General features: G+C 47.7%; 1 protein-coding gene across 1 annotated transcript in view; it reads left to right on the top strand.

The window, feature by feature from the left end:
* The window catches only part of LOC115469318 (matrix metalloproteinase-21-like), a 53,819-nt gene that overhangs the window by 6,085 nt on the left and 23,434 nt on the right, over positions 1 to 24,300 (top strand). Inside the window, exons 2-3 of the mRNA XM_030201824.1 lie at positions 16,227 to 16,917; positions 19,748 to 19,887. Of these exons, the coding sequence (XP_030057684.1) occupies positions 16,326 to 16,917; positions 19,748 to 19,887 (732 nt within the window). The 5' untranslated portion in view covers positions 16,227 to 16,325. The remainder of the gene's footprint in view (positions 1 to 16,226; positions 16,918 to 19,747; positions 19,888 to 24,300) is intronic.

Genomic DNA, 24,300 nt, shown 5'->3' with positions numbered 1-24,300 from the left:
CAGCCTCAGAAAGTTTAAACTGTGAGATGACTGGTGGATAAAAAGATATTGTGGCCTCCTGAGGATCTTAGAGGGAAGGTTTTGGGTACTATTCATGAAGTCATCCTGGGCAAATGGAGGGAGAAAATAATGGGACAAGTCTAATAATCCAGATATACTGCATATGTATTTTTATACTGCCTAGACCTAAGTGATGTACAATTTATTTTTTGCAGGTACTGATACAGTCCCTAATGGGCTCAGAATCTAAGTATTATATTGTACCTGGGGCAATGGAAGACTAACCACCTTATAATCGAAAGAGAAAAAACGCCCATATTCCGACCTAAATCAGGAGATGGACGTCTTTCTCTCGCGGTGCGCCCAAATCGGTATAATCGAAAGCCGATTTTGGGAGTCTTCAACTGCACTCCGTCGCAGGAACGAATAAAGTTGACGGGGGCGTGTCGGAGACATGGTGAAGGCGGGAACTGGGGCGTGGTTATCGACCGAGGAGAGATAGGCGTCTTTAGCTGATATTCGAAATAAAAGGCGTTTTTACCGCGATTTTGGGTCACTTTTTTTGGACCCTTTTTTTTCACGAACAAGTCCCAAAAAAGTGCCCCAACTGACCAGATGACCACTGGAGGGAATCGGGGATCACCTGCTCTGACTCCCCCTGTGACCACTAACCCCTCCCACCAAAAACAAACAAACCACTTACAAACTTTTTTGCCAGCCTGTATGCCAGCCTCAAATTCTGTACCCACCTTCTGACAGCAGCATGTGTTCTATCCTCTGACAGCCTTTCCCTGGTTCTGATGTGGGTCTCGGGTGAGTGTGACACCTTTTCTGTTAAGGGCACTGCAGAGTCACATCAGCAATGCATTGTGGTGGGTGTAGGGTATTGGGCTCAGTGATTCCACTAGCTGTGTTAAATGGCTCATGATGTTGGTAGTTGGTAGGCTATACTCCCATGGTGCTTTCCCCTCTGATTACTGGGTCAGATTGTGCCCTGTTTGTTTCTGGTAGTCCATGAGGTAGTGGCCATTTTTGTAAGCCAGTTTTAGATCCTGTTCATGTGTTAGCCACGTTATAGCACTTAGTTCTTACCTTGAATGTTTGCTGAAAGAGGGCATTGTACCCATTCTGCCAGCTCGGACCTACTGCGAGACTCGTTGCCAGTGGGGCACAACCTCTGATCTGCAGTTAACTGTGAGTAAAGGTGCTTATTCAAATAAAGGACATTTTCAGCGAGATTAGTCTTCAGGTGTCAACTGGAGTGCCAAGGTTATACAGCAGCAACAAGCCCTGTCCCTGGAGCACTTTTAGTGGGTACTGCAGTGCACTTCAGGCAGGCAGACCCAGGCCCATCCCCCCCCCACCTGTAACACTTGTGGTGGTAAATGGGAGGCCTCTGAAACCCACTGTACCCACATGTAGTTGCCCCCTTCACCCCTAAGAGCTATGGCAGTGTTGTACATTTGTCCCTCCCACGACCAAATGGCTTGGATTGGGACGTTTCTGAGCTGGATGTTTTTATTTTCCATTATCGCAAAAAAAAAACCCCGCCCAGCTCAGAAAGGACCAAATCTATGGCATTTGGTCCGTCCAAACCGTATTTTCGAAACAAAAGATGGACGCCCATTTTTTTCGAAAATACGGTCTGTCCCGCTTCTTCACGTACCCGTTTTTGGACATAGACGCCCATGGAGATGGGCGTTCGCGTTCGATTATGCCCCTCTAAGTGATTTTCCCAGGGTCACACGGAGCTGGCTCCCTAGGATCTCAACCCACTGCTGACTGTTAGCCAGCAGCAAGAATTGAATCTGGTTTCCCAGGTCCACAACCCACTGTACTAACCAATAGGCCACTTCAATATGAAGCATGGGCCAGAGTATTGTGGTTGTCAAAGATGTTGGGCAGACTCGATTTATCATATTAAAGGACACAAGGTGATGAACATTATCATCACCTTGTAAAGCCAGGGTCGCTTTACTCATACTACCCCTCTCCTCAAGTCGCTTCACTGGCTCCCTATCCATTTTCGCATCCCGTTCAAACTTCTACTAACCTATAAATGTACTCACTCTGCTGCTCCCCAGTATCTCTCCACAGTCATCCTTCCCTACACCCCTTCCTGTGCACTCCGCTCCATGGATAAATCCTTCTTATCTGTTCCCTTCTCCACTACTGCCAACTCCAAACTTCGCGCCTTCTGTCTTGCTGCACCCTACACCTGGAATAAACTTCCTGAGCCCCTACGTCTTGCCCCATCCTTGGCCACCTTTAAATCTAGACTGAAAGCCCACCTCTTTAACATTGCTTTTGACTCGTAACCACTTGTAACCACTCGCCTCCACCTACCCTCCTCTCTTCCTTCCCGTACACATTAATTACATAGTAACATAGTAACATAGTAGATGACGGCAGAAAAAGACCTGCACGGTCCATCCAGTCTGCTGAGGAGGAAGGAGGTGTTTTAGAGAGCTCTGCTGACTTCCAGTGGAAAGGGAGTGAGACCTAGCTCCCTCCCCAAAGATGAGGAGGGTCCCTGGGGAGAAGGCCTCAGGAAAGTCCCAGGCTATGGGGCCTCCTGGGGCCCGGGACCAGAAGGCCGAAAGGAAGTGGCTCTCTCCCTGGTTTGACTACCGGGGGAGAAGGGAAAGGAGTCCAGTGGACCGAAGGGAGAAGCAGCCCAGTGGAGGCCCACCAGAGCATTTCCCCCTCCATGGCCCAGCTTGCGGAAGGTAAGCGAGAAGACAGTGGAGGGGGGAGGAAGATAGTACAGGCCCAGAAGGGCGCTTCCAAGGAAGGGAGAAGGAAGAGGCGATGGAAGTTTGCCAGAAGCCTTTGCTGGAGGCAGCTGAGAGTGAGAGTGAGGAGAGTGGATCGTCAGATGAGGAGTTCCTTGAAGTGAGCTATGACCCTGATGATCCAGCAAGTAGTGTGGTAAATATTGTAAGACGAATTAAGCTGGTGGAAAAAGAAGTAGTGGAGCTAGGAAAACGTCTGAAATGGCAAGAACTATGTGTAAATTTGCCCCAGCGGAGCACAGACAAATGTATGTTAAAGAGGAAGCCCGGATATCAAAGTTGTTGGGGAAAAAAGAACACTTGTTGAACTGTTTAAAAAGGGCTCTGTGAATCCTTTGAGGGAGCTCTATGTTAACCGAGAAAGGATGGCTTCAATACCACAGTCTGGGGGTTCAGGAACACTACAGTTGCAGCAAGCTTCAGTGTCTTCAGCAGCATTAGACCTCAAAAAGAGTTGTCTGGGTTCAGAGGTGACCCCACTTTAAAATACATGAGACAGTTGGCAACACAGTCTAGAGCACTTACCCAGCAGCCAGAGGATAAGGAGGCAGCGGCAGGACATGGCTCTGAGGTGGGGGCTGGAGTAGAGATCCTACCTGTGGAGGGGAGGACTGAACTCAGTAACTTTTCAAAACTCCAGATAATGGAGGCAGCAGAGGGAGACGCAGGTAGCAGCCTGTTTTCTACAGAGGTGGTGGTCGAAGTCTCAGAGGGCTTACCTGCAGTTGTGCAAACAGCAGAGACAGTTGCCGTGAAGGAGGCCCTGTTGGAACAGGGTCAGCAGAGGCAGACTCCGGTATTTTTGGCCGGGTCTGCAATGACTGAAGTGGAAACCGAAGCAGCATGGCATCTGGAGAAGCCCCGCCCACGAAGTCCGGGAGCAGGGGAGGTCTTCCCTGAGCATGGAGTAGCTGGCGGTTTACAGGAGAGGGGTCGGAGAGAGAGGATAGGAGCGGGGCAGCAGCTGGGAGCTCATTTGACCAGCTGTCCATTACAAGAGGTGAAATCGGGGGGTGCTAACAGCCAGCCTGTGGCGGAATCAGGAACAGACAAGCCATGCCCCCGGGAAAGCGCCAGCCATTGGGAGAACGCAGGAGGGACTGCACCCGAAGCAAGGGGGAAGTAACCCGATTGTTGAGAGACTTTCGTTGACTACAGAAGTGGACATGGCAAGTCTAACAGATGTGCAGCGGGTGGTGGAGCAGACCTGCCAGCAGGACGGCTGGGAGCGAGGAGCCAAGGGGTAGCGGCGGAGTTCCGGAGGCTTCGCCCCTGGTGCCGGAGGTTGGAGGGAGTTCGGGGGCAGAGCGAGCAGGGAGTCTGGTATCGCCAGCTGCAGACCTGACTGGGCAGGTGCCAGAGTATCGCCAGGAGACAGAGGAGAGGAGGCGATTAGCCCAGAGGCTGGAGCCTGCAGTGGCAGGGACGAGCAGGGACGTTCCAGGAAGTGGTGATGGGCAGGACAATCAGTTGGAGGCAGCCCAAGCCGCAGAACTGACTATGGACGTTGCTGGATGTTTGTCTGAGAGGGAAGGGGACGGGGGACAACGGGAGGGGGAGGGGGCGGTGGATATTGAGGAAGGGAGAGGGATGAGGGGAGGGGCAGAGGGACAGAAGGGGGGGGGGAGGCAGAGGGAAGGGCTGGAACAAGTGTGGAGGGGGGGCGGTGGGGGCTGGGGTCCAAGTCCTTTGCGGCAGTAGTCCAGGGAGGGGGAAGGAGGGAGGGGGGAGATCGGGTGGTTTTGAGGGCCAGGGAGGGGTTGGGGGGGAGCGGGGACAGGGGGTGGACAGCTGCCTAAGCGGCGAAATGTGGTACAGCTGAAATGGATAGGGGAGGGGGCAATGCCCTCCAGGGATCGGGTCTTGAGGCTGGTGATGGGGATGGGGTTTATACCCGAGGACTTTTACGCGTGTATACACCCCATCAACATCCCAGAATATGACTTGAGCTTCATGACCCAGAGGGGGATGGAAATATTCTGGGAAAGGTACGAGGGGGTGAGGGGAAAGGGGGAGTGGCGGGACCTCAGGGCCATTCCAGTCAGCAAGCCGGACCTGGTGCAGATCACCCTGCTCGTGAGAAATGAGTCTATCTCTGGGGCAGATTTAGCCTACTGGCTACAGAGGTACGCGGAGCTGAGATCCCCACTTACAAAGTTACCGGATCCAAGCAGGGTTTGGGCAGGAGGTTGGGGAGCCCTGGTCAAATTGAGACAGGAGAGCCATGTGGTCCAGCACATTCCTTCGGCTGCCTTTATCGGTCGTGACAGGATACTGTGCTTTTACAAGGGGCAGCCGCGGCAGTGCTTCAGATGTGGTTCGTTTAGGCACTTCAGCATGTCATGCCCCGTGGTAAAGTGTGGAAGATGCGGGATCAGCATGCCACAGAGGACTGCACCGCGATCAGGTGCAACCTCTGCGGCGGGTTAGGCCATGCATATCGGAACTGCCCTAGGGCGGCCCATAACGAGTGGGATATGTGGGGGAAGGGACGGGGAGGGGGGGTAATGGAGGAGGGATAGGGCAGGGGGTGATAGGCAGGGAGGGGCAAGGGGGGGAGAAGGAGGGGATGCAGGAGGGGGGGGCGGCAGGGGGCTGGGTCAGGAGTGGAGCAGGGGGGAGAGGGGGAGTGGGTACAAGTGCCACAGAGGAAAGGGAAGTTTCGGAGGGGGGGGGGAAAGTAGGGGTGGGCAGGGAGGGGTCGCTGCAGGGGAAGAGGGGGGGGAACAGATTTCAGGTGTTGGAGGAGGAAGAGGAGGATAGGGAGGTTGGGAGGGAGGAGGAAGAACAGGGGGAAGGAGAAGAGGTGGAGTTAATGGAGGAAGAGGGGGCGGCAGGGGGGATTGGGGAGGGCAAACGGAAATATGAGGAAGCACTGGAGGAGGGTACTGGTGGTAGGAAGAAGGGCGGGAAGGCTCTGGGGGAGGGGGGAGGGGTGAGGGAGGAGGAAGAGGGAAGGGAGGGAGGGAGGGGAAAGGGGAGTAAGAGGAAAGCTGAGGGGCGGGCAGGTGGTTGAAGGCCCAAGTGCAGGCTTGGGGGGACAGAGTGGAGCTAGAGGAGGATCTGGAGGACTTGGAGGACTTGGGGGAGGTGGAGGACTCGGAGGAGGAGGTAGGGGGCGGGGGGTGAAGAGGGGAGAGGGAGGGATCAGGGGGTGGGTCCGGATAGAGCAAAGAAGAAAGGAAGGAAGAAAGGGGGAGGGGGGGGGGGGAAGGTGCAGACAGGACGGCTGCGGGGGGGGGGGGGGGATCTGGCAGGGGATGATGTAGACCGCATAGCAGAGGACCTGCTTCAGGGTAAGAAGGGGGTATCCCAGGAGATAAGGAAAGAAGTTGGGAGTGAGCAGACCCGTGACTCGCAATGAGGATGCAGGCTTAGTGTTGACATTTGCCACGCTGAATGTGGCCAGCATCGCCTCTCCGAAGAAGCAGGGTTTAGGTATGACTGGTTCGCGAGGGTCCAAGCAGATTGCTTCCTGCTCCAGGAGACTCGGCTGCGGTCCATTGAGGTGATCAGGCGGGCAAGGCGGGCCTGGAAGTGGGGGTCCCTCGGTGTGGGGGTTGGCGGGGGAGAGGTTATGGTGGGTGGGGGATCTTATTTAAGTCCCACGGGTGAATATCAGCGAGTGGTGGAGCTGGGGGTGGGGAGATGTCTTGTTGTGGATGCGATTTGGGAGGATTAGAGCACTGAGGGTGGTGATGTGTACGGGCCCCAAAGCAAGAAGGAAAGGGTGCTCCTCTTTGGGAAGATCAAGCCCTACCTATACACTTCGCGCCAAGTAGTCTGGGGGGGAGATTTTAACACCATATTGCGCAAAAAGGATAGTGGGGGACGATCGGTACAGGTGGGCTATGACGGGTGAGGCTGGCAGGGATCATGCGGGAGGCGGAGCTGGTAGACGCGCATGTGGCCTTCTGTGAGGAACAGGAGGGGTTCACGTTCTTTCGAGGGCAGTGTAAAAGTAGAATCGATAGATTCCTGGTAAAGAAGGGGGTTTGTCTGGGGGGTTCCACGAACCGTGGACGTGGACTTTTCAGACCACCACATGGTCCTCCTTCAGGTGGGGGGGGGGGGGCGGCCAGCGCAGAGGCCAGGGAGGGGGTTATGGCGACTAAATTTAAAGTGGTTAGGTAGCGAGCAGGTGCGGGAGGAAGTACCGCCGGTTTTTGGAAGATCAGGTGTCAGTGCAGGGGGCATTTCAGCATTGGGGGAGTGGTGGGATACAGTGAAAAGACGAACGCTGGGATTCTTTCTCAGACAGGCGAGAAGGGAGGGGAGGGAAAGGACAAAGTTTGGGCATGGCAATAAAGAAAAGAGGGACACATTGATTTCACAAGGGGGGAGGGAGGAAGAAATACATGATCTCCAAGCACTCCTGGAGCAGGTACAGTACAACCGCTACACCTCCTTGGTGTATGAGCGGGACTTCGGGAAAATGTGTAGCCCGGACCCCTTCGCATGCTGCCGGGAGCGGAGGGCGCGCAGGGTGATGGAGGGGGTGCGGGATGCACAGGGGGTCCTGCAGGACACCAGGGAGGGGCTTCTGGGGGCAGTGAGGGACCACTTTGCGGCGTTCCTTTCAGCCAGCAGATTGATATGGAACAGATGGAGTGTTATGTGGAAGGAACCCCGGGGATAGGTCACGGGGGACCCCAGCTTCAGGCCCTCTTGAACCCGTGGACAGAACAGGAGGTGGAGGGAAGCCATCGGGGCGCTCCACAGGAAGACCTCGCCGGGGCCGGATGGGCTAACAACTGAGTTCTACCAGGCCTTTAAGGAGCAGCTGGTGCCGATCCTGGTGAGGGTATGGGGGGCAGCCCAGTTGGAGGGTTCCTTGCCTAGTTCCTTGACAGAGGCGGCTCTTATCCCTACTAAGTAAGGGGAAGGACCCGGCGATGCTGGCCAACTGGCGGCCTATAGCACTGCTTAATACGGATCGAAAAATCTTTGCGCGAATGCTATTCCAGAGAATGAGGCAGGTGTCTGGGGATTTGCTAGCAGCCTCGCAAGCATGTGGGGTTAAAGGGAGAGGGGTCTTGGAAGCTGCAGCGTGGGTGCGGGAGGGGGTAGAACGCAGTAGAGTGGGAGGGCATGGTAGGCTGTTGGTAACACTCGACCAGGAAAAAGCGTTTGATAGAGTGCAGTGGGTGTGTCCTATGGAGCATTCTGGAGCGCTATGGGTTTCCGAAGGGTTGGATAGAGCAATTACAGCTACTCTATCGGCCATGCGGGGTGTTTTCCCCTGGTTAACTGGTGGAGAGGGCAGGGGTTTGAGGTAGGGGCAGGGGTCCGACAGGGGTGCCCACTCAGCCCGCTGTTGTATGCATACGCCATCGACCCTTTATAAGACGGCTGGAGAAGGGGGGGGCGGAGGGGCTGGAGGGGTGGAGGTGGGGGACAATAACCAGTTAAGGGTCGTGGTGTATGCAGATGACGTTACAGTGTGGGTAGCGGACCAGAGGGAGGGAGGTAGATTGCAGAACCTGATCCAGGAATACTCGCAGGCAACAGCGTCGCAGGTCAATTTTCAAAAGTCCAATAGCCTGTGGGTTGGGGATCAGGGGCTGCAATTTGAGTTGGGAGGTAGGTTTCCTACAGCTGTGGAACGTATACGGGTCTTGGGAATATACTTCGAGAAGGGGGATTATAGGCTCTACAACTGGGATAGGTGTCTCCAAGAAGTGAAGGGGAGGGTGGATAGATGGAAGGGGTGGAAAATGACCATGGGGGAGCGGGTACAGCTCATCAAGGCACACTTAGTTCCTTTGTTTCTGTTCGTCAGTTACATCTGCCTGCTGCCGGAGAGCCGGTACACGGCCTTGTATGGGGTGTTCTTCCGGCTGCTCTGGGGCAACAGGACGAATCCGGTAAAACGGAATGTTACCTATCTGCCTAGGAGGGAGGGGGGGGGGGGGGGTGGGCATGATAAACCCAGTCCTGTTTTTCAGCGCTTTGTTCCTGCAGTTCAATCTGGGGAGGGCGGTAGGGCGGGAGCCACCGGGGTGTGCTAGGAGTGTCCTGCAGTGGTAGCCGAGATATTGGGACCTATGGCGGGAAGGGGGGGAGGGTAGTGGCACTGCGAAGGGGGGCTCGGGGGGGGTGAGTTATTGCAAGCCCCTAGTGAAATTGGTGAGGGTGTGGGGGCTGACGGTGGGGGGGGTGAGGGCAGGACAACGGGGGGTCTGGATGGACAGAGTACGGGCGCAGGTGTTCTCAGCTCCTCTGGCGCTGAGGGACGCGCCGGCCCATGGATGCAGCAGGGGTTACGGTTGATTGCTTCGAACCGCATCCCGGTGAAGTATAAAGACCTGGCGTGGCTGTCCTTTCACGGTAGACTGTACGTCCGAGGAAATTTGAACTATCGCAATGTGCGGGATAGAGGGGTGCCCACGGGAGGAATGTGCTGGAACTGAAGAGACGATGGAGCATTTCCTGGTGAGGTGCCCATTTACAGTCCAGGTCTCTGACCGGGTTTCCTCGTTGCTGCAGATCCCCAGTTTCCGCAACTACAGCTATGCGGACTGGGTGTATGGCCCAGAGGGTGGAGAGGGACGCGGGGATCCGGTAACACGCTTTCTGATTTCGGTGATATTGCGGTACTGCCTCTGGATGGCGCGCTGCAGGGTGTCCTGTACCAGGAGGTCCGGCCGGCGGAGGTAGTCAGCTGGGATGTGGTAAGGGCGGTGCAGGAAGCGGCGAAGTGGGAAAGGGTGGAAAAAGGGGTGGGGGTGGCTTCGAGGTGGTGGAGACACGTGAGGCTTAAGCCGCCATGAGGGGACATGCTTTCCCAGGGGATTGTGTGCCAGTTGTCTGAAGGGGTTGTGGGGGGTCGGGGGGGGGGGGTTGATCCATTGTATATTGAGGAGGGGGTGTACATAGATAGGCAGACCATGTCTAGCTAGGAGCCTGGGGTTTGATTTTGCATGTCCGGTTTTTTTCTTTGGTCTTTCTAATAAACAGTTTCCACTGTACTATTGAGGAGGGGGAGGGGGTGTACATAGATAGGAGGACCGTGTATAGCTAGGGGCTTGTTTTTGATTTGTATGTTATTTGTTTTTAGTTTTTTCCAATAAAAAGAGTTTTCCAGTCTGCCCAACAAGATAACTCATATTTGCTGCTTTTTGTGTATACCCTACTTTGATTTGTACCTATGCTCTTCAGGGCACAGACCGTATAAGTCTGGCCCGCACTATCCCCGCCTCCCAACCACCAGCCCCACCTCCCAACCACCGGCTCTGGCACAGGCACAGACCGTATAAGTCTGCCCAGCACTATCCTCACCTCCCCAGCCCTGCCTCCCAACCCCGGCTCTGGCACAGACCGTACAAGTCTGTCCAGCACTATCCCCGCCTCCCAACCACCAGTCCCGCTTCCCACCACCGGCTCTGGCACAGACCGTATAAGTCTGCCCAGCCCTATCCCCGCCTCTCAACCACCAGCCCCGCCTCCCGATCTTGACTAAGCTCCTGAGGATCCATTCCTTCGGCACAGGATTCCTTTATGCTTATCCCACGCATGTTTGAATTCCGTTACCGTTTTCATTTCCACCACCTCCCGCGGGAGGGCATTCCAAGCATCCACTACTCTCTCCGTGAAAAAATACTTCCTGACATTTTTCTTGAGTCTGCCCCCCTTCAATCTCATTTCATGTCCTCTCGTTCTACCACCTTACTTTATTTTTTGTCTATTAGATTGTAAGCTCTTTGAGCAGGGACTGTTTTTCTTCTATGTTTGTGCAGCACTGCGTACGCCTTGTAGCGCTATAGAAATGCTAAATAGTAGTAGTAGTAGTAGTATCATCCATATAAGAATAAAAGCATACATACATTAGTTAACTAATCATACAATATTAACTAAAACAAAATATAAATAAAAAATCACAGTTATACATTTATCATATAAATACCCAACTCAGCAATTTGTATAAAATAAAAAAATAAAAGCAGCAGTGATAAGTCAAACTTTCACTAATTTCCTCAAATGGAAGTAATTCTGTTCTAATTGAAGATCTAGTGGTAGTTGTTCCAGACAACTGATGTACAAATCCTGAATGTCCTGTTTCTAGATGAAAACACCTTTCATCAGAAATCCCGGCAAGAGTTAACAAGGCTTGCTGAGAAGATCTACCCAGAGCATAATATCCAAGAGCTTAGATAAATAATTAGGCCCCTAAATTATGTATACATTGAAAGGTCAACATAAGCACTTTGAAAGTTGTTTGCTGATAAATAGGAAGACAATGAGAGTCATAAAGTAAAGGCGTAATATGATTCCATGCCTTACAACCAGACAAGCTGCAGTATTTTGAGCTTGTCTGGTTGTAAGGCTTGGAAAATTTTGAGTTGAAGTGTTCTCAAATTACAGCTTTTACAGAGTGAAACAATAGGTCTACCTCCACATAGTTTCTAATTCTGAACCTCCTACATTTCCTCTGACTCTAGGCACTCAGTTTTGCAGTGTAGTTCTCAAATTTTTCCAAGGTAAACTCTGATAAAAAGGATGCACAATAATCCAGCTTTAAAATAATGACAATATATAGTAGCCCCCTCATTCTATAATGTCAACTATAAGCAGTGCATTTTACTAGCAAAAAAGGTGCTGGTACTCAATGCTAGGCCACCCTTCAAGGGTGAAGTGATCACTGAGGGACCCACCCCCACAATAGCCAGGCCACCTACAACCAAGTCACAGAATCTATAACAAGGTAGAATTGGTGTGTAGAGCCTGAGTTCTTCCATTAAAACTTGGGGTTCATGGGTCAATTTTAGCAGACAATGGAAAAGGTGCCGGTACTCAGTACCCCCAAGTACCCCAGCAAAAAAAGCCCTGACTATAAGTGCTTTTTGTGCACTTGCATTAATAGAATATTGCCATTCACATGGGTAATTCTACACTAATTATGTGCTTAGGACTAGATTCAGTAAATGGCACCCAAGTTAGGTGCCTAAAAAATACGTACTCTGAGCGCAATTTCTATGAACGGTGTTCCAAGTTGGGCACTGTTTTAGAATAGCATGTAGTGTTGGGATCTGTGTCCAACTCTGGGTGTGAAGATTGACACCTGGTGTAAATCTTCGGGTGTAAATTAGGTGCAGATCCCCCCAATTCTATAATAGTGTGTGTATCTTTAGTAAATGCCCCTGACCCTCCCATAGCCACGCCTCCTTTTCAGTTGCGTGCTAAAAGATTTATGCGCATATCTATAGAATAGCACCTCGCAAGATGTGCACATAAATCCAAATTGCCGCCAATTTACACCGATAATTGATAGCACCCAATTATAGGTGCTAATCAGCCCATTACTATGTATAAGAACTGCCTCTAAACCATTGTTCAATCTAATAACAGGCTCCTCCTAATTTGAACCCACTTTTATAGAAAAATTGAATATCATCCACTTCAACATGGGCCATAATTCTTTTTGTTAATATGCCACAGACCCAGTTGATCTCTCTTTTCCTTCATTTCTCAAATGTTGTTGCTAATGTCTGGGGACCTTGCCATGGAACAACAATTCACATCAGAAGAGGCTTTCCAATGCAACTGAGGTGAACAGAATCCCAGATAGAATCGTCAGATGGAGCAGGATAGAAATTTTAAATAAATAAAGAATTGTGTCAATATTAAAACTTTGCCACCGCAGTGTTTAAAATACTCCCAGATACTCAGTGCCAACTGCTATCCAGATAGTGGTGCTGAATGCCCAGGTATACCGCCGATTAGTGGCAATATCCAGTAGCAATTTTTCTGTGCCAACTTAACCAGATAGTTATCCAGATTGTAGTAATGAATTAGAGGCTGACCAAAACCATTTTTGTCAGTTTTGGCTGAAACTGAATCTGTGGCCAAATATTGCTGCACAGTTTTGGCCCAAACTGAAACCAATCCTGATCAAAACCATAGCAGCCTCCTCCCTCTCACTTCTCCTCCATCCCCTGAACAAAGATAACACCGATACCCCTTTCTTCCAAACAAAGGTAGCACTGCTGCTACCATAGGCGGTCGGTGGCCCAACTGTTTGGGGAGGCTAAAGGGGGTGGGTTGGGGCGGAGCTTAACCCATAATTGTCACCCAGCATCAAGCACCCCTTCCACCCACCTAACACCAGTCACCCCTCCCACCTAGCATCAGGCAGGCAGGCAGGCACCCCTCCCTCCCTCCCACCCACCCAGCATCAAGCGCCAGGCACCCCACCCAGCATCACGCCTGCCTGCCTTCCTTCCTTCCTCCCCTCCCACCCAGCAGCATCAGGGCTTCCTCCTTCCCACCCACCCAGCATCAGGCCTTCCTCCTTCTCTCCCTCCCACCGAGCACCAGGTCCAGTTCCCGCCCCCCCCTCCGAAATTTAAAACTTGATACCTGCTCAGGGTTAAGGGAAGGCGGCATCGGCAGCGACACAGCACGTCAGCACCAGTGAAACGCGTGCTGGCTCGGCGCGCCTTCAGCTTCCCTTCGTTCTGTCTCTCAAGTGCTGGGGTGAGTCCAAGGTGGTCTAGTATCCTGCCCTCACCATCTCCACTGTCAAAATGGCTACCAACACCTTTAGCGACAGACGACAGAGGCAACAGGGGCAGGAGCAACTTGGGATCACTCCTGTCCTGACTAACCACTAGACCACCAGGGACTCAAAGATAGGCTTGGGAGGAGGGAGGGCTACTTTTGTTTAGGAGAGGGGGAAGAGGGAGCCGAGACCACAATTGTTGGGGCAGGGAGTGCACACTATGAGTAAAGAGTAAGTTTCAGTTTCAGCTGAAACTGATATAGACATTTTCGGTCAAAACCAAAACTAGACAAAATATGGATTTCTGGCCTGTTTTGAGTGCCAAAACCGAACCCAAAATTCAGTCAGCCTCTATTATGAATATCACTACTATTTGGACAATTTCCTGCTGCACCTCCGCTCCACCACATTGCTGTTCCGGTGCTATCCAGCTACTTGCAATGCAGTCTATTATGATTTTGCAATGCCTCTGAAAATCGATGGCTGGCCCAGGTCAATGGCACTTATCTGTATAACTGGAGCTGCTACCTGGATAAGTGCTTTTGAATGTCAGGCCAATATTTATTATGCCTGTTGCACCATCAGCATACACAGCACTGTACATGTCATGTGACTACAATGTTCCAGTAATCAACTATGAGCATGGTGGGGAACAATGCTTAGAATCAGATCGTCAACAGCACATACCTGAGAATTAGGTCAGGAATGCCTGGGTCAGTGTTCTGAATTCTTTTGTGCAGTGTCACCCTACAGTTTTTGAGGAGGCCAGTTTTATGTAGCTCACATTCTTGTGAAGTACACATATACTTTCATACATGCTTGTGGATCTTGTAACTGATTTTCGAAATTCCCTTCAAGGTATGTGCACAGAAAATGTCCGCCTACATTTGAACCTGTAGATGGGCAATCGGTGGGGGGTGTTGGGGGGGGGGTGGAGCATGTATGACTTCAAAGATCAGATCAGCACATCTTTCTTTCCTCCCCTGAATACACCTGTATGCAGCCTTGGAAGGCCCATGAGTACTTATAGAACCCTCGAAGTGGATAATTTTCAATCAGGGCAGGCTACCTAGGTAAATAGGATTTACTCAGGTAAATGCCTTTGAAATTTACTTTGCTTAGAATATAGTGCTGTGATGGGGTAAATTACCCATTGCAGCAGGAAGTGGGCACTGCAAAAAGAAAGGTTAATGAATTTGACATAACAAGGAAGAGGTGAGAGTTGCTAGTTAACTACAACTCCCATGAAGCCATAGGAGGGAGAACAATCAAAAGTGTAGGGAAAGTACATAGCTTCAGGGTATAAAAGGGGATGTGAGTGAAAGAATGAAGGAGATATACCTGAGGAGGAAGAAAGTGCTATGGACACTGCAAAACTGAGTGCCTAGAGTCAGAGGAAATGTAAGGAGGTTCAGAATTAGAACTATGCAGAGGTAGACCTATCATTTCACTCTGTAAAAGCTGTAGTTGGTGCTAACAACCTAGCTGGAGCAAACAGCCCAGGGCAAGGCTGCTTCAGGCAGAGATCTGTCAATGTTAGAGTGGTTTTGAATAAAATCTTGGATTCTGGGGATTCAGAGTTTATTCTGGGGGGGGGGGGGTCTATTACAGAATTATCTGCTTTGAAAGACAATTGTGTTCAAAAGAGAAACTGCAAAAGAGCTTGTAAAGTAAAAAAAGCACTAAAGGCCTTCAAGGTTGGGATGAACCTACTTGGGGTTTTAAATTTAATATCTGTCCGCATATTTGCTTCTTATTTTTAAATCTCTTATTCTTTCAAACCCAACGAAAGCTGGAAAGAATTATACAAAAGGGGTCAAGAATGTCTATCTGAGTGTCAGAGGCAAAATAAATCTCTGAAAATTTAATGGGCCACACCAGACTGGAGGGTTCCAGAGAAATGGTACAATGCATTTCTATGGGAGAAGGAATTTTAGCCTTTTGTAGCATAGAAAACAGAATGGGATGAAACTTGGCATGTGAGAAAACAAGTAAAAAGACAAATTGGGGATAATTCTATGAAACAAAATGCTAGAATATACATGTTTGTGTATACATTTGGGTGTGTATATGCCAGTATTCTGCATATGTTCTGTAAATATGTGTGTATTTTACATAGCATATATAGGGGTGGAGTTCATACTTACACGCATGCCTTATAGAAGACTATAAGTTATATGCTTATCTCTGGCATTTAGAGTTCTGTGGCTGGTGTAAGTGCTCATGTCTAACTTCTTGGCACATATATATACTCAGTTAGTAATGTATCCTTGTTGCATTTAGATACCTGCACTTAAACCAAGTCTATGACTGGTATAACAGCAGATACATAAATGTTAGGTATGCCAATATCAGATTATGCTAGTATTCTATAATGGAAGCTACAGTGCATTCTTGGAGCACCTAAATGGAGGCACCCAGTTGTAGAATTTCACCTATGGTGCTAGCACAGTCGCTGCTCTTTCTATGTATTTAGTACCACTACCTATATAGCTAGTGGTGCTGAATATGTGGATTAAGTTAAACACTGGTACTTGTGTTTAAGTTAAGCTGGCGACCATACTAGCTGAAAATGTATCCCTATCTGTGTGTCTTTTGCCACAAGATTGGTCCAAAGATGGTGTGCAAAAGCACAAGTTGGCTGAGGATGCCATGAGCCCTTGAGCTAGCCCTGCCTATCCCATTGCAAATATCACTTTATGAGTTCTTGTCACGTTCTTGTGGCCTTTCTACTGTTAAAACTGAGTTGGTGTTGGGTCAATTATGTGAAAATAAATGAATATTAACTCATCTCTGCTGAGTTACAGTGCTCTGTAAGATGTAGGCAAGAGCAGAGTTGCCTATCCCAAGTTTCGATCCAAGTTTGATGCTTCATTCTACCATGCCCATGCCATGATCAATTTATTTCATATCTCTGTTTCAATTTTCAGGAGCTCCTTAATGAGTATGGATGGACAGAGTCTGAGTGGGTGAATTCTTCTCCTCAAAGTGAACCTGCTTTCAGTGATGATGATCCTATTCCCCAAGACATGATAGATGTACAAAAAGACATTTCATTAAGAAGTTTTGGTCTGGACCAACATAGTAGCCCCCCTGATTATATTAAATCTCTAAAGCTATTCCAAAAAGCTAATATTCTACCCACAATGGAAGATCTAGATAGACTTATTCAGCATAGTAAGAATAAGCCAAAATGTGGTGCTACTAATCAAGCTGTTCATATACATGATCTATTACGCAGAATTCACAGTGATACTTTAGAATTTAACATCAACACAGTCAAGAAAACAGACAGAGGGCAAACCAAGGAGACAGGAAGGTTGAATCTAGCTTCATCTGACCATAGAAAGAAGAGGCATTTACTTACCCTGTTCAGCAGATTCAAGAGAGCCAGGCAAAGTGAGTTGGCTTCTGGAAGTGTTTTAGAGATGGCCTTTGCCAAGAAGCAGCTGAAGTGGATTCTAATGCAAGAAGGATACAGTTCCCACCTGACGAAGGAAGAGCAGAGGGTAACACTTAGTTTGGCATTCCGGCTGTGGAGTGAAGTTGCTCCCATAGACTTTGAAGAAGGCTCCAGAGATTCGGTATTAGATGCTGATATCAAGCTTGGCTTTGGAACAGGTAGAGCACACTTATGACATAAACAAGGACCACCTTAGTGTTGTGGTAGAAATAAAAGTAAAAATAAGTCAGCATCCATGATCATGTCAAATATTTATTTAAAATTCATTTGTGGTGACAAAAATTTACACCAATGACGTGATATCTCATGTTACAATATTTTCTTCACTAAGGTTCAAATTCCCCTGATCATTACTGAAAAGATTTGCATAAAAAAGTCATTTTTATAATGGAAAGGATAGAAAATAATTTACAAAGACCTCCATAATATCATACTTTACAAATTATTGATAAGTAGCTTAGTTCCTCTTATGATGTGATTATCTGTATCATCACTATTTTCTACCACTTTTCTAACAAGAGCTCGAGTTGTACTATAGCATGTAGACTTTATATCAAAAGTATATACATTTAAAAATGTACATGTGGAAGTAGTTACTGAAACAAGGCACAGTAGGTAGTAGCATAAGAGAGAGATAGGGTCCAAAGATTAAAGTAGATAGGAGAAATGACCGAAATAGGGGACAGTAGTCAAAAGTGAAGGAAGAAGGTGAATGGAATGCCTGAATTAGGGGCGTGTAGATTGAATAGTTGGTATCTTTGCTACATAGATGCATATTAAAACCAGATAGTTCTGTTCCTATTTCTGGACCAAAAGCTTCACTTGTTATCATTCATTCACTTTGTTCAGCAACCTTGAGGAAATGTGGTGTGCAAAATTGATTTATCCCACAATAATTGACTGTCATGGCCGTCGCCATGCCCTGGCCCCATTACCTGTGCATCAGCAGGTACTGTGAGTGAACCACGTGGCATTCTGGAGCCAGGTTCCCTTGGTCGCAAGCCTAGTGGTGGTTATAGTGTGCCGGGTTCTCCACACTGTGGTATGCCTTCTCAGCAGCTGGTTCCCTAGGCATGCATGCTCCTCCATGCACCTTTTCTAGGAGCCGGTTGCTCCAGATGCCCGATGATGATGTCAGTAGTTTTGACTACTTAAGGCAGCCAGCCCTTACCTCATCATCTTCGCAATGTTTGTTAGCCTTGCCTAGCCATGTGTTAACTGGCCTCTGTAAGTCCTGCTGTTAAGCTCTGGAACTCTCACTCAACGAATAGGTAAGCTATGGAACCCTTTGCCAGAGGAGGTAGTAACAGTGGTTAGCGTATCTGGGTTTTAAAAAGTTTTGAACAAATTCCTAGAGGAAAAGTCCATAGTCTGCTATTGAGACAGACATGGGAAGCAACTGCTTGCCCTGGGATTTGTAGTATAGTATGTTGCCATGCTTTTGGTTTCTGCCAGGTATTTGTGACCTGGCTTGGCCACTGTTTGGAAAACAGGATACTGGGCTAGATGGACCATTGGTCTGATCCAGTATGGCTACTCTTATGTTCTATGCTCCAGTTCTAGTCAAACCCGTCTTGGTTCCAGTACCAGTTCCTGCTATTCCTGTTCCAGTTCCAGCCAAATACCAATTCCAGCTATTCCTGCTCCAATTCCAGCCAAGTACCAGTTCCAGTACCAGCTCCTGCTGTTCCTGCTCCAGTTCCAGCCAAGGCCATCTTAGTCCCAGTACTAGTTCCTGCGGTTCCTGCTCCAGTTCCAGCTAAGGCCATCTTGTCTTCCATCCTAGTTCCTGCTGAGCCCCCCTCATCTCCTTTACTGTCTCTAGTTCCAGCCTTCCACCTGATTCCCTGTGGTTGCCTTCCATCTAGCCTTCCATCTGCCACCTCAGTGACTTGTCTGCCGTTGGCCTGGGCCTCCTGGTTTTCCGATCAGGGACCCAACAGTGGTCCAAGAGCTCATCCTCTAGTCTCGTAACACCTACAAATTAACACACATGCAGTTGATTTCCTTTAAAGTTCTGACATGCTTAAAAACATTCTTATTAATAAAAAAGTGCGAAACTCAACAAAATCAATGAAAATTAGGAAAAAGGTCTAAAACAAAAACTTTGTTTCAAAGTATATGACTAGCAGTTCTAAAGAGGCTGGTTTTTGATAGTAAGGTGCTAATTTAGCATACAGTGGTAGCATATTTCATAGGGTTGGGACTGGTACGAAGAGGTTTTCTCCTAGGCTTGTGAGGTGTATGTCGGTGTGGTTGCATAAAGAAGTGGGCCTGTGGCAGCAAAGTGTAAAGAGTGTGAAGGTAAGAAAAGGTTGAAACAAAGTGGTGCATATTCTGTGAGAGCCTAAAAAGCTTGAATCAGGATTTTGAACTTGGTTCAACAGAGTTTTAGGAGCCAGTGCAGAGTTTTAAGAATGGGGTAATCCTTTGGAATTTTCTCATATTTAGAAACATTCAAGCTGTAGCATTTTGAATGAGTTGTATGTACTTTTTGTTTTGTTTTGTTTTTGGGGGGAGAATCTCCATGTGTAGAGCAAACTGCAGTGGTCCCATTGAGAAATAACTCGTCCTTGAGTTACTGTCAGAAAGTCATGTATGTCAAGGAAAGGACAAAGATGACATCATTGGCATAATTGGAAGAAAACCAGTTTAGCTACAGCTAGGACATATATGTCTGTCGTGAGCTCTGAGTCCAATGCACATCTCAAGCTCCAAATGTGGTTGGTGTAAGGTAGAATTATCTCTTTGAGGGTCACTGTGGGGTTTAAATGGCTGGGATTGTCTTTGCCAATCCATGGAACCCCTATTTTTGTGTGGGTATGGGGGGGAGGGGGCTGGCAGGGAGTGGTAGGGATTTAGTTTCCATTTATATTTATTTTGGCTGAGTACATTATTACTGCAATGATTGAAATCTAGAATCCTGTTCATGTGGAGAATCCATTTCTTATTTTCTGCACTGTTAAATGTATTTCTTGTTACAAGCAGGTCGTCATTTTGGGTGTTCCCAGGTCTTTGATGGAGAAGGCCAAGAGATTGCCCACGCATGGCAGCATGGAGACATCCATTTTGATGATGATGAACAATTCACCACGACCAGTACTCACCAGGGAATCAGTTTACTGAAGGTATTGCTGCTTATAATTATATGTAGGACAAAGGATGGTGAATCTAACATAGATGTCCCTAGAATGACATTGAAATATTTCATTTTGTGGGCACTCAGCAAGCCAGCTCTCAAAAATAATAGGATCCTGTTAAGACAGGTATACAACATAGCAAATGTAAAATGATTTGCTATCAGATGATACAAGGAATTCCTACTGGCAACAGGATGGAAATGAAACTCTGGGGTAACCTGGACAGATCAGCAGTTAAAGCCTGAAACAGCAGTGATATGACTGCATTGTGCTTCTGAGAAGGCAGAGGGTAGTGTGCATAGAGCAGCAGCTATAGCCCCAAACAAGAGTGGTATAATTCCATCAAATCTACTAGAAGCTTTAGGGTAACCTGCATGGACCAGAAATTACAGCCCTAAAAGGCAGTGGTACAGCTTTGAAGGGATGCGTGAGGGACATAGGTGATAGGGGAGTATGTGTCAACTTACATATGGATAAGCAATGTGGTTACGTTGTTAGTATACTTGAATGTACAGAAGTAAAAGTTAACTAACACAAACCAATTCTATAAAGGTAACACTTTTTATTGGACTAAATTTAACACATTTTTGACTAGCTTTCAGGAGCTAAAATCTTTTCCTCAGATCAAAACAGAATTAGCTAAAGATGGCAAATAGTAAGTGAAAATAAGTGAACCAGGATAAAACATATTCCAATGATAGTCTGAAGGGGAAAATACTCCACCATAACTACACCACACTGCTCTCTTCCCGTCTCACAAAATCTGAAAATTCTTGGAGTTACCATTGACGGAAACCTCACACTCGATGCCCACGTGAAGAATACAACGAAAAAGATGTTCTACTCCATGTGGAAACTCAAAAGAGTCAAACCTTTCTTCCCAAGATACATCTTCCGTACCCTGGTACAATCAATGGTAATAAGCCATCTGGACTACTGCAACGCACTATACGCGGGCTGCAAAGAACAGACTATCAAAAACTCCAAACAGCCCAGAATACTGCAGCCAGACTCATATTTGGAAAAACTAAATATGAAAGTGCAAAACCCCTAAGAGAAAAACTGCACTGGCTCCCACTCAAGGAACACATTGCATTCAAGATCTGCACGATTGTACACAAAATTATTCATGCAGACGCCCCAATCTACATGCTAAACTTCGTGGACCTACCTCCCAGAAATGCCATAAGATCATCCCGCAAATTTCTCAATTTGCACTTCCCCAGCTGTAAAGGACTAAAATACAAGCTGATACACTCCACCATCTTCTCCTACATGAGCACGCAGTTGTGGAATGCACTACCTACAGCCCTGAAAACTACTGACGAAATAACTAACTTTCACAAATCTTTGAAGACACATCTCTTCAACAAGGCCTACAAAGAGAATCCATAACCTTACAAAACTACCCCACTAATCCACCCAGCTATGATAATCCACCTTCTATACTATCCTCCCTAACACCTTCCTTCACTCTTCCATTACTTAATCTTTGTACAGTACCAATTGTATCTGATATCCTGTGATGAATATATCATAACAAAACTCTGTAAGCCACATTGAGCCTGCAAATAGGTGGGAAAATGTGGGATACAAATGCAATAAATAAATAAATGACAGGACTTTTATAGTTCATAATGGGAATAATTCTGTGAATTCTATGATAGTTAAGCTTGTAATTACTATTATAAAATACTAGCGTTAAGTCTGCAGTTTTATGCATAATTTTAAAGAATGAGCACTTAATGCTAGCTCAGCGGCAGGTGTAAATGTTCGCAATTAAATTCATCGGTTACATATGTAAACTAACAGTATTCTAAAAGCTTAGCACAAAAGTGCTTGCCATGCCCTGCCCCACCCCAGCATGCCCCTCCCAGATCCACACCCCTCATGCAGTTCTGCGCTCTGGAATTTAGGACTAAGATTATAGAATAACGCCTAAGTACAGTTACGTATGTAATTGCAAATTAGGGCCAATAAACTCCAATAATCACCAAGTATTGGTTGTTAGTGTCAATTCACACCTAATTAGGCAATTAACTTACGCATGTAACTGCCATTATTCTATAACCTGCACTGCACTGAGCATGAAAATATGTGCACAAGATTATAGAATGAGGGGAAATGTGTCAGAAACTCCAATAAATAAATACAAGTTCAGATCCTTCTTAGGTCCTTTTTTGTCAACTTCAAAGTACCTGATCCTTTCAAAAGTTTTATTTTCTCAGTTTGCTTTGGTTTCTTGATCATAAAGTTACTGATACAGTGCTCTGGTCCTGAAAAGTGTCCCTCTTTTCTGTTTAATTTAGTTTAACAGATTAAGCAATGACCACAGTGTAGTTCATATAAACAATAAGCTATAATGATAGGAGAGGCAGAAAGAGAGAATTCTGCAGCCCTCACTTCTAACACAGGCAAGGCCAAAGGAAAAACAAACATAAGACCCTAAGAAAGCTTTGACACATAAAAAGGGTTTCAGGCAAGTCTTAAACTGGATCTGCATATCAAGTGGGAGTCAATGCTGGGTGGCTAAATGTGGTGTAACATGGTCATATCTGTTGGATCCGGTAAACTGGTTTACTGCAGTATTCTGAATTTATTGAAGATGAAGTGAAGTGAGTTTAAGACCAGTATATCGGGGATGGATTATCTAGTGGGCATTTGGCCATGCCCCAATGGCTGAGGTCACTGTCACTCACTTGTTTTAATTTCCCTATCTGGCACACTGTTGCGGCGTATGGCAAGAAATAATCCAGAGTTTAAATTCTCTGTGTTGTGCTGCTCCCCTCCACTTTCATGCACATGCTGTTAGTACATAAGTAATGCCACACTGGGAAAAGACCAAGGGTCCATCGAGCCCAGCATCCTGTCCATGACAGCGGCCAATCCAGGCCAAGGGCACCTGGCAAGCTTCCCAAAGGTACAAACATTCTATACATGTTATTCCTGGAATTGTGGATTTTTCCCAAGTCCATTTATAGTGGTTTATGGACTTGTTCTTTAGGAAACCGTCTAACCTAAAGGACAAGCTCCTCTAGCCCAGGCCACTAAAGATTGATGCAGCCTGCTTGCTAGGTTCCGCGGGGCGTGCTCCACTGTGGCTGTGCCAGTGGACCTGCATGAAGTGGGCAGGGCAGAGGCATGTGTCTACACAAGTCTCACTCAAGACACACAATACTACAGGACCCAACCAAGCAGTGGCAGACTGAAGCTCTGACTCGGAGAAGGGTAGAAAGGGCCAGAGTCCGGGGGCAAGCATCAAGCAATGAGTAGGAAAACAGCTATTGGGTCTTTTCTTGTACACTGGGTGGCCTCAGGAGGGGATTGCAAATTCTAGTTCCCACTTGAGGCTACCCAGTACACAAGTCTATCTAAATGTATGAGTGTGCATGGTTTAATGTAGGCAGGGGAAAGGAAAAGAGATAGATAGATAGAGAGAGAGAGCAGATGCTGGATTTGGGATGGTGGTGAGGGCAAATGTTGGATGGGGGGAGAGTGCATATGCTGGATGAGGGGGTGGAAAGAGGGGGCAGATACTCAATGTGGAGGAGTGGCCTAGTGGTTAGGGTGGTGGACTTTGGTCCTAGGGAACTGAACTGAGTTCGATTCCCACTTCAGGCACAGGCAGCTCCTTGTGACTCTGGGCAAGTCACTTAACCCTCCATTCCCCATGTAAGCCGCATTGAGCCTGCCATGAGTGGGAAAGCACGGGGTACAAATGTAACAAAAAAAATGTGGGAGAGAAAAGGACAGAGAGAAGAGAGAGAGAGAGGGAAGATGCTGGAAGGGCAGGGAGAGAGTGAGATATCAGATTTCTGACTGGGGGGGGGGGGGATAATAGGAATGTATATATTTGGAGGAGGGCTTGATGAGCTTGTAATTGACCTGAAAACTAGCTGTGATAGAGGGTGGGGAGAAGTAGGAGCTTCATTACTGTGTGCCTGGTGAATTGATGGGATAAACTCAGTAACTGTGGTGTAAATCCTCATAGAAACATGACGGCAGATAAAGGCCAAATGGCCCATCCAGTCTGCCCATCCTCTGTAACCCCTAATTCTTCCTTTTCTTAAGCAATTCCACATGCTTATCCCATGCCTTTTTAAATTGTGACACAGTCCTTGACTCCACAACCTCCACCGGGAGGCCATTCCATGCTTCCACCACCCTTTCTGTGAAATAATACTTTCTTAGATTACTCCTAAGCCTATTCCATCTTAACTTCATCGTATGCCCCCTCATTCCAGAGTTTTCCTTCAGTTTAAAAAGGCTCACTTCCTGTACATTAATGCCCTTGAGATATTTAAACGTCTCTATCATATCTCCTCTCTCCCTCCTCTCTTCCAGCGTATACATGTTGAGGTTCATAAGCCTGTCCCTATATTTTTTGCGTTCCAGACCGCT

This window comes from Microcaecilia unicolor, chromosome 4 (genome assembly GCF_901765095.1).
Source record: "Microcaecilia unicolor chromosome 4, aMicUni1.1, whole genome shotgun sequence".
In the NCBI taxonomy this organism is placed as follows: domain Eukaryota; kingdom Metazoa; phylum Chordata; class Amphibia; order Gymnophiona; family Siphonopidae; genus Microcaecilia; species Microcaecilia unicolor.
This window is presented reverse-complemented; position numbering and strand designations above follow the sequence as displayed.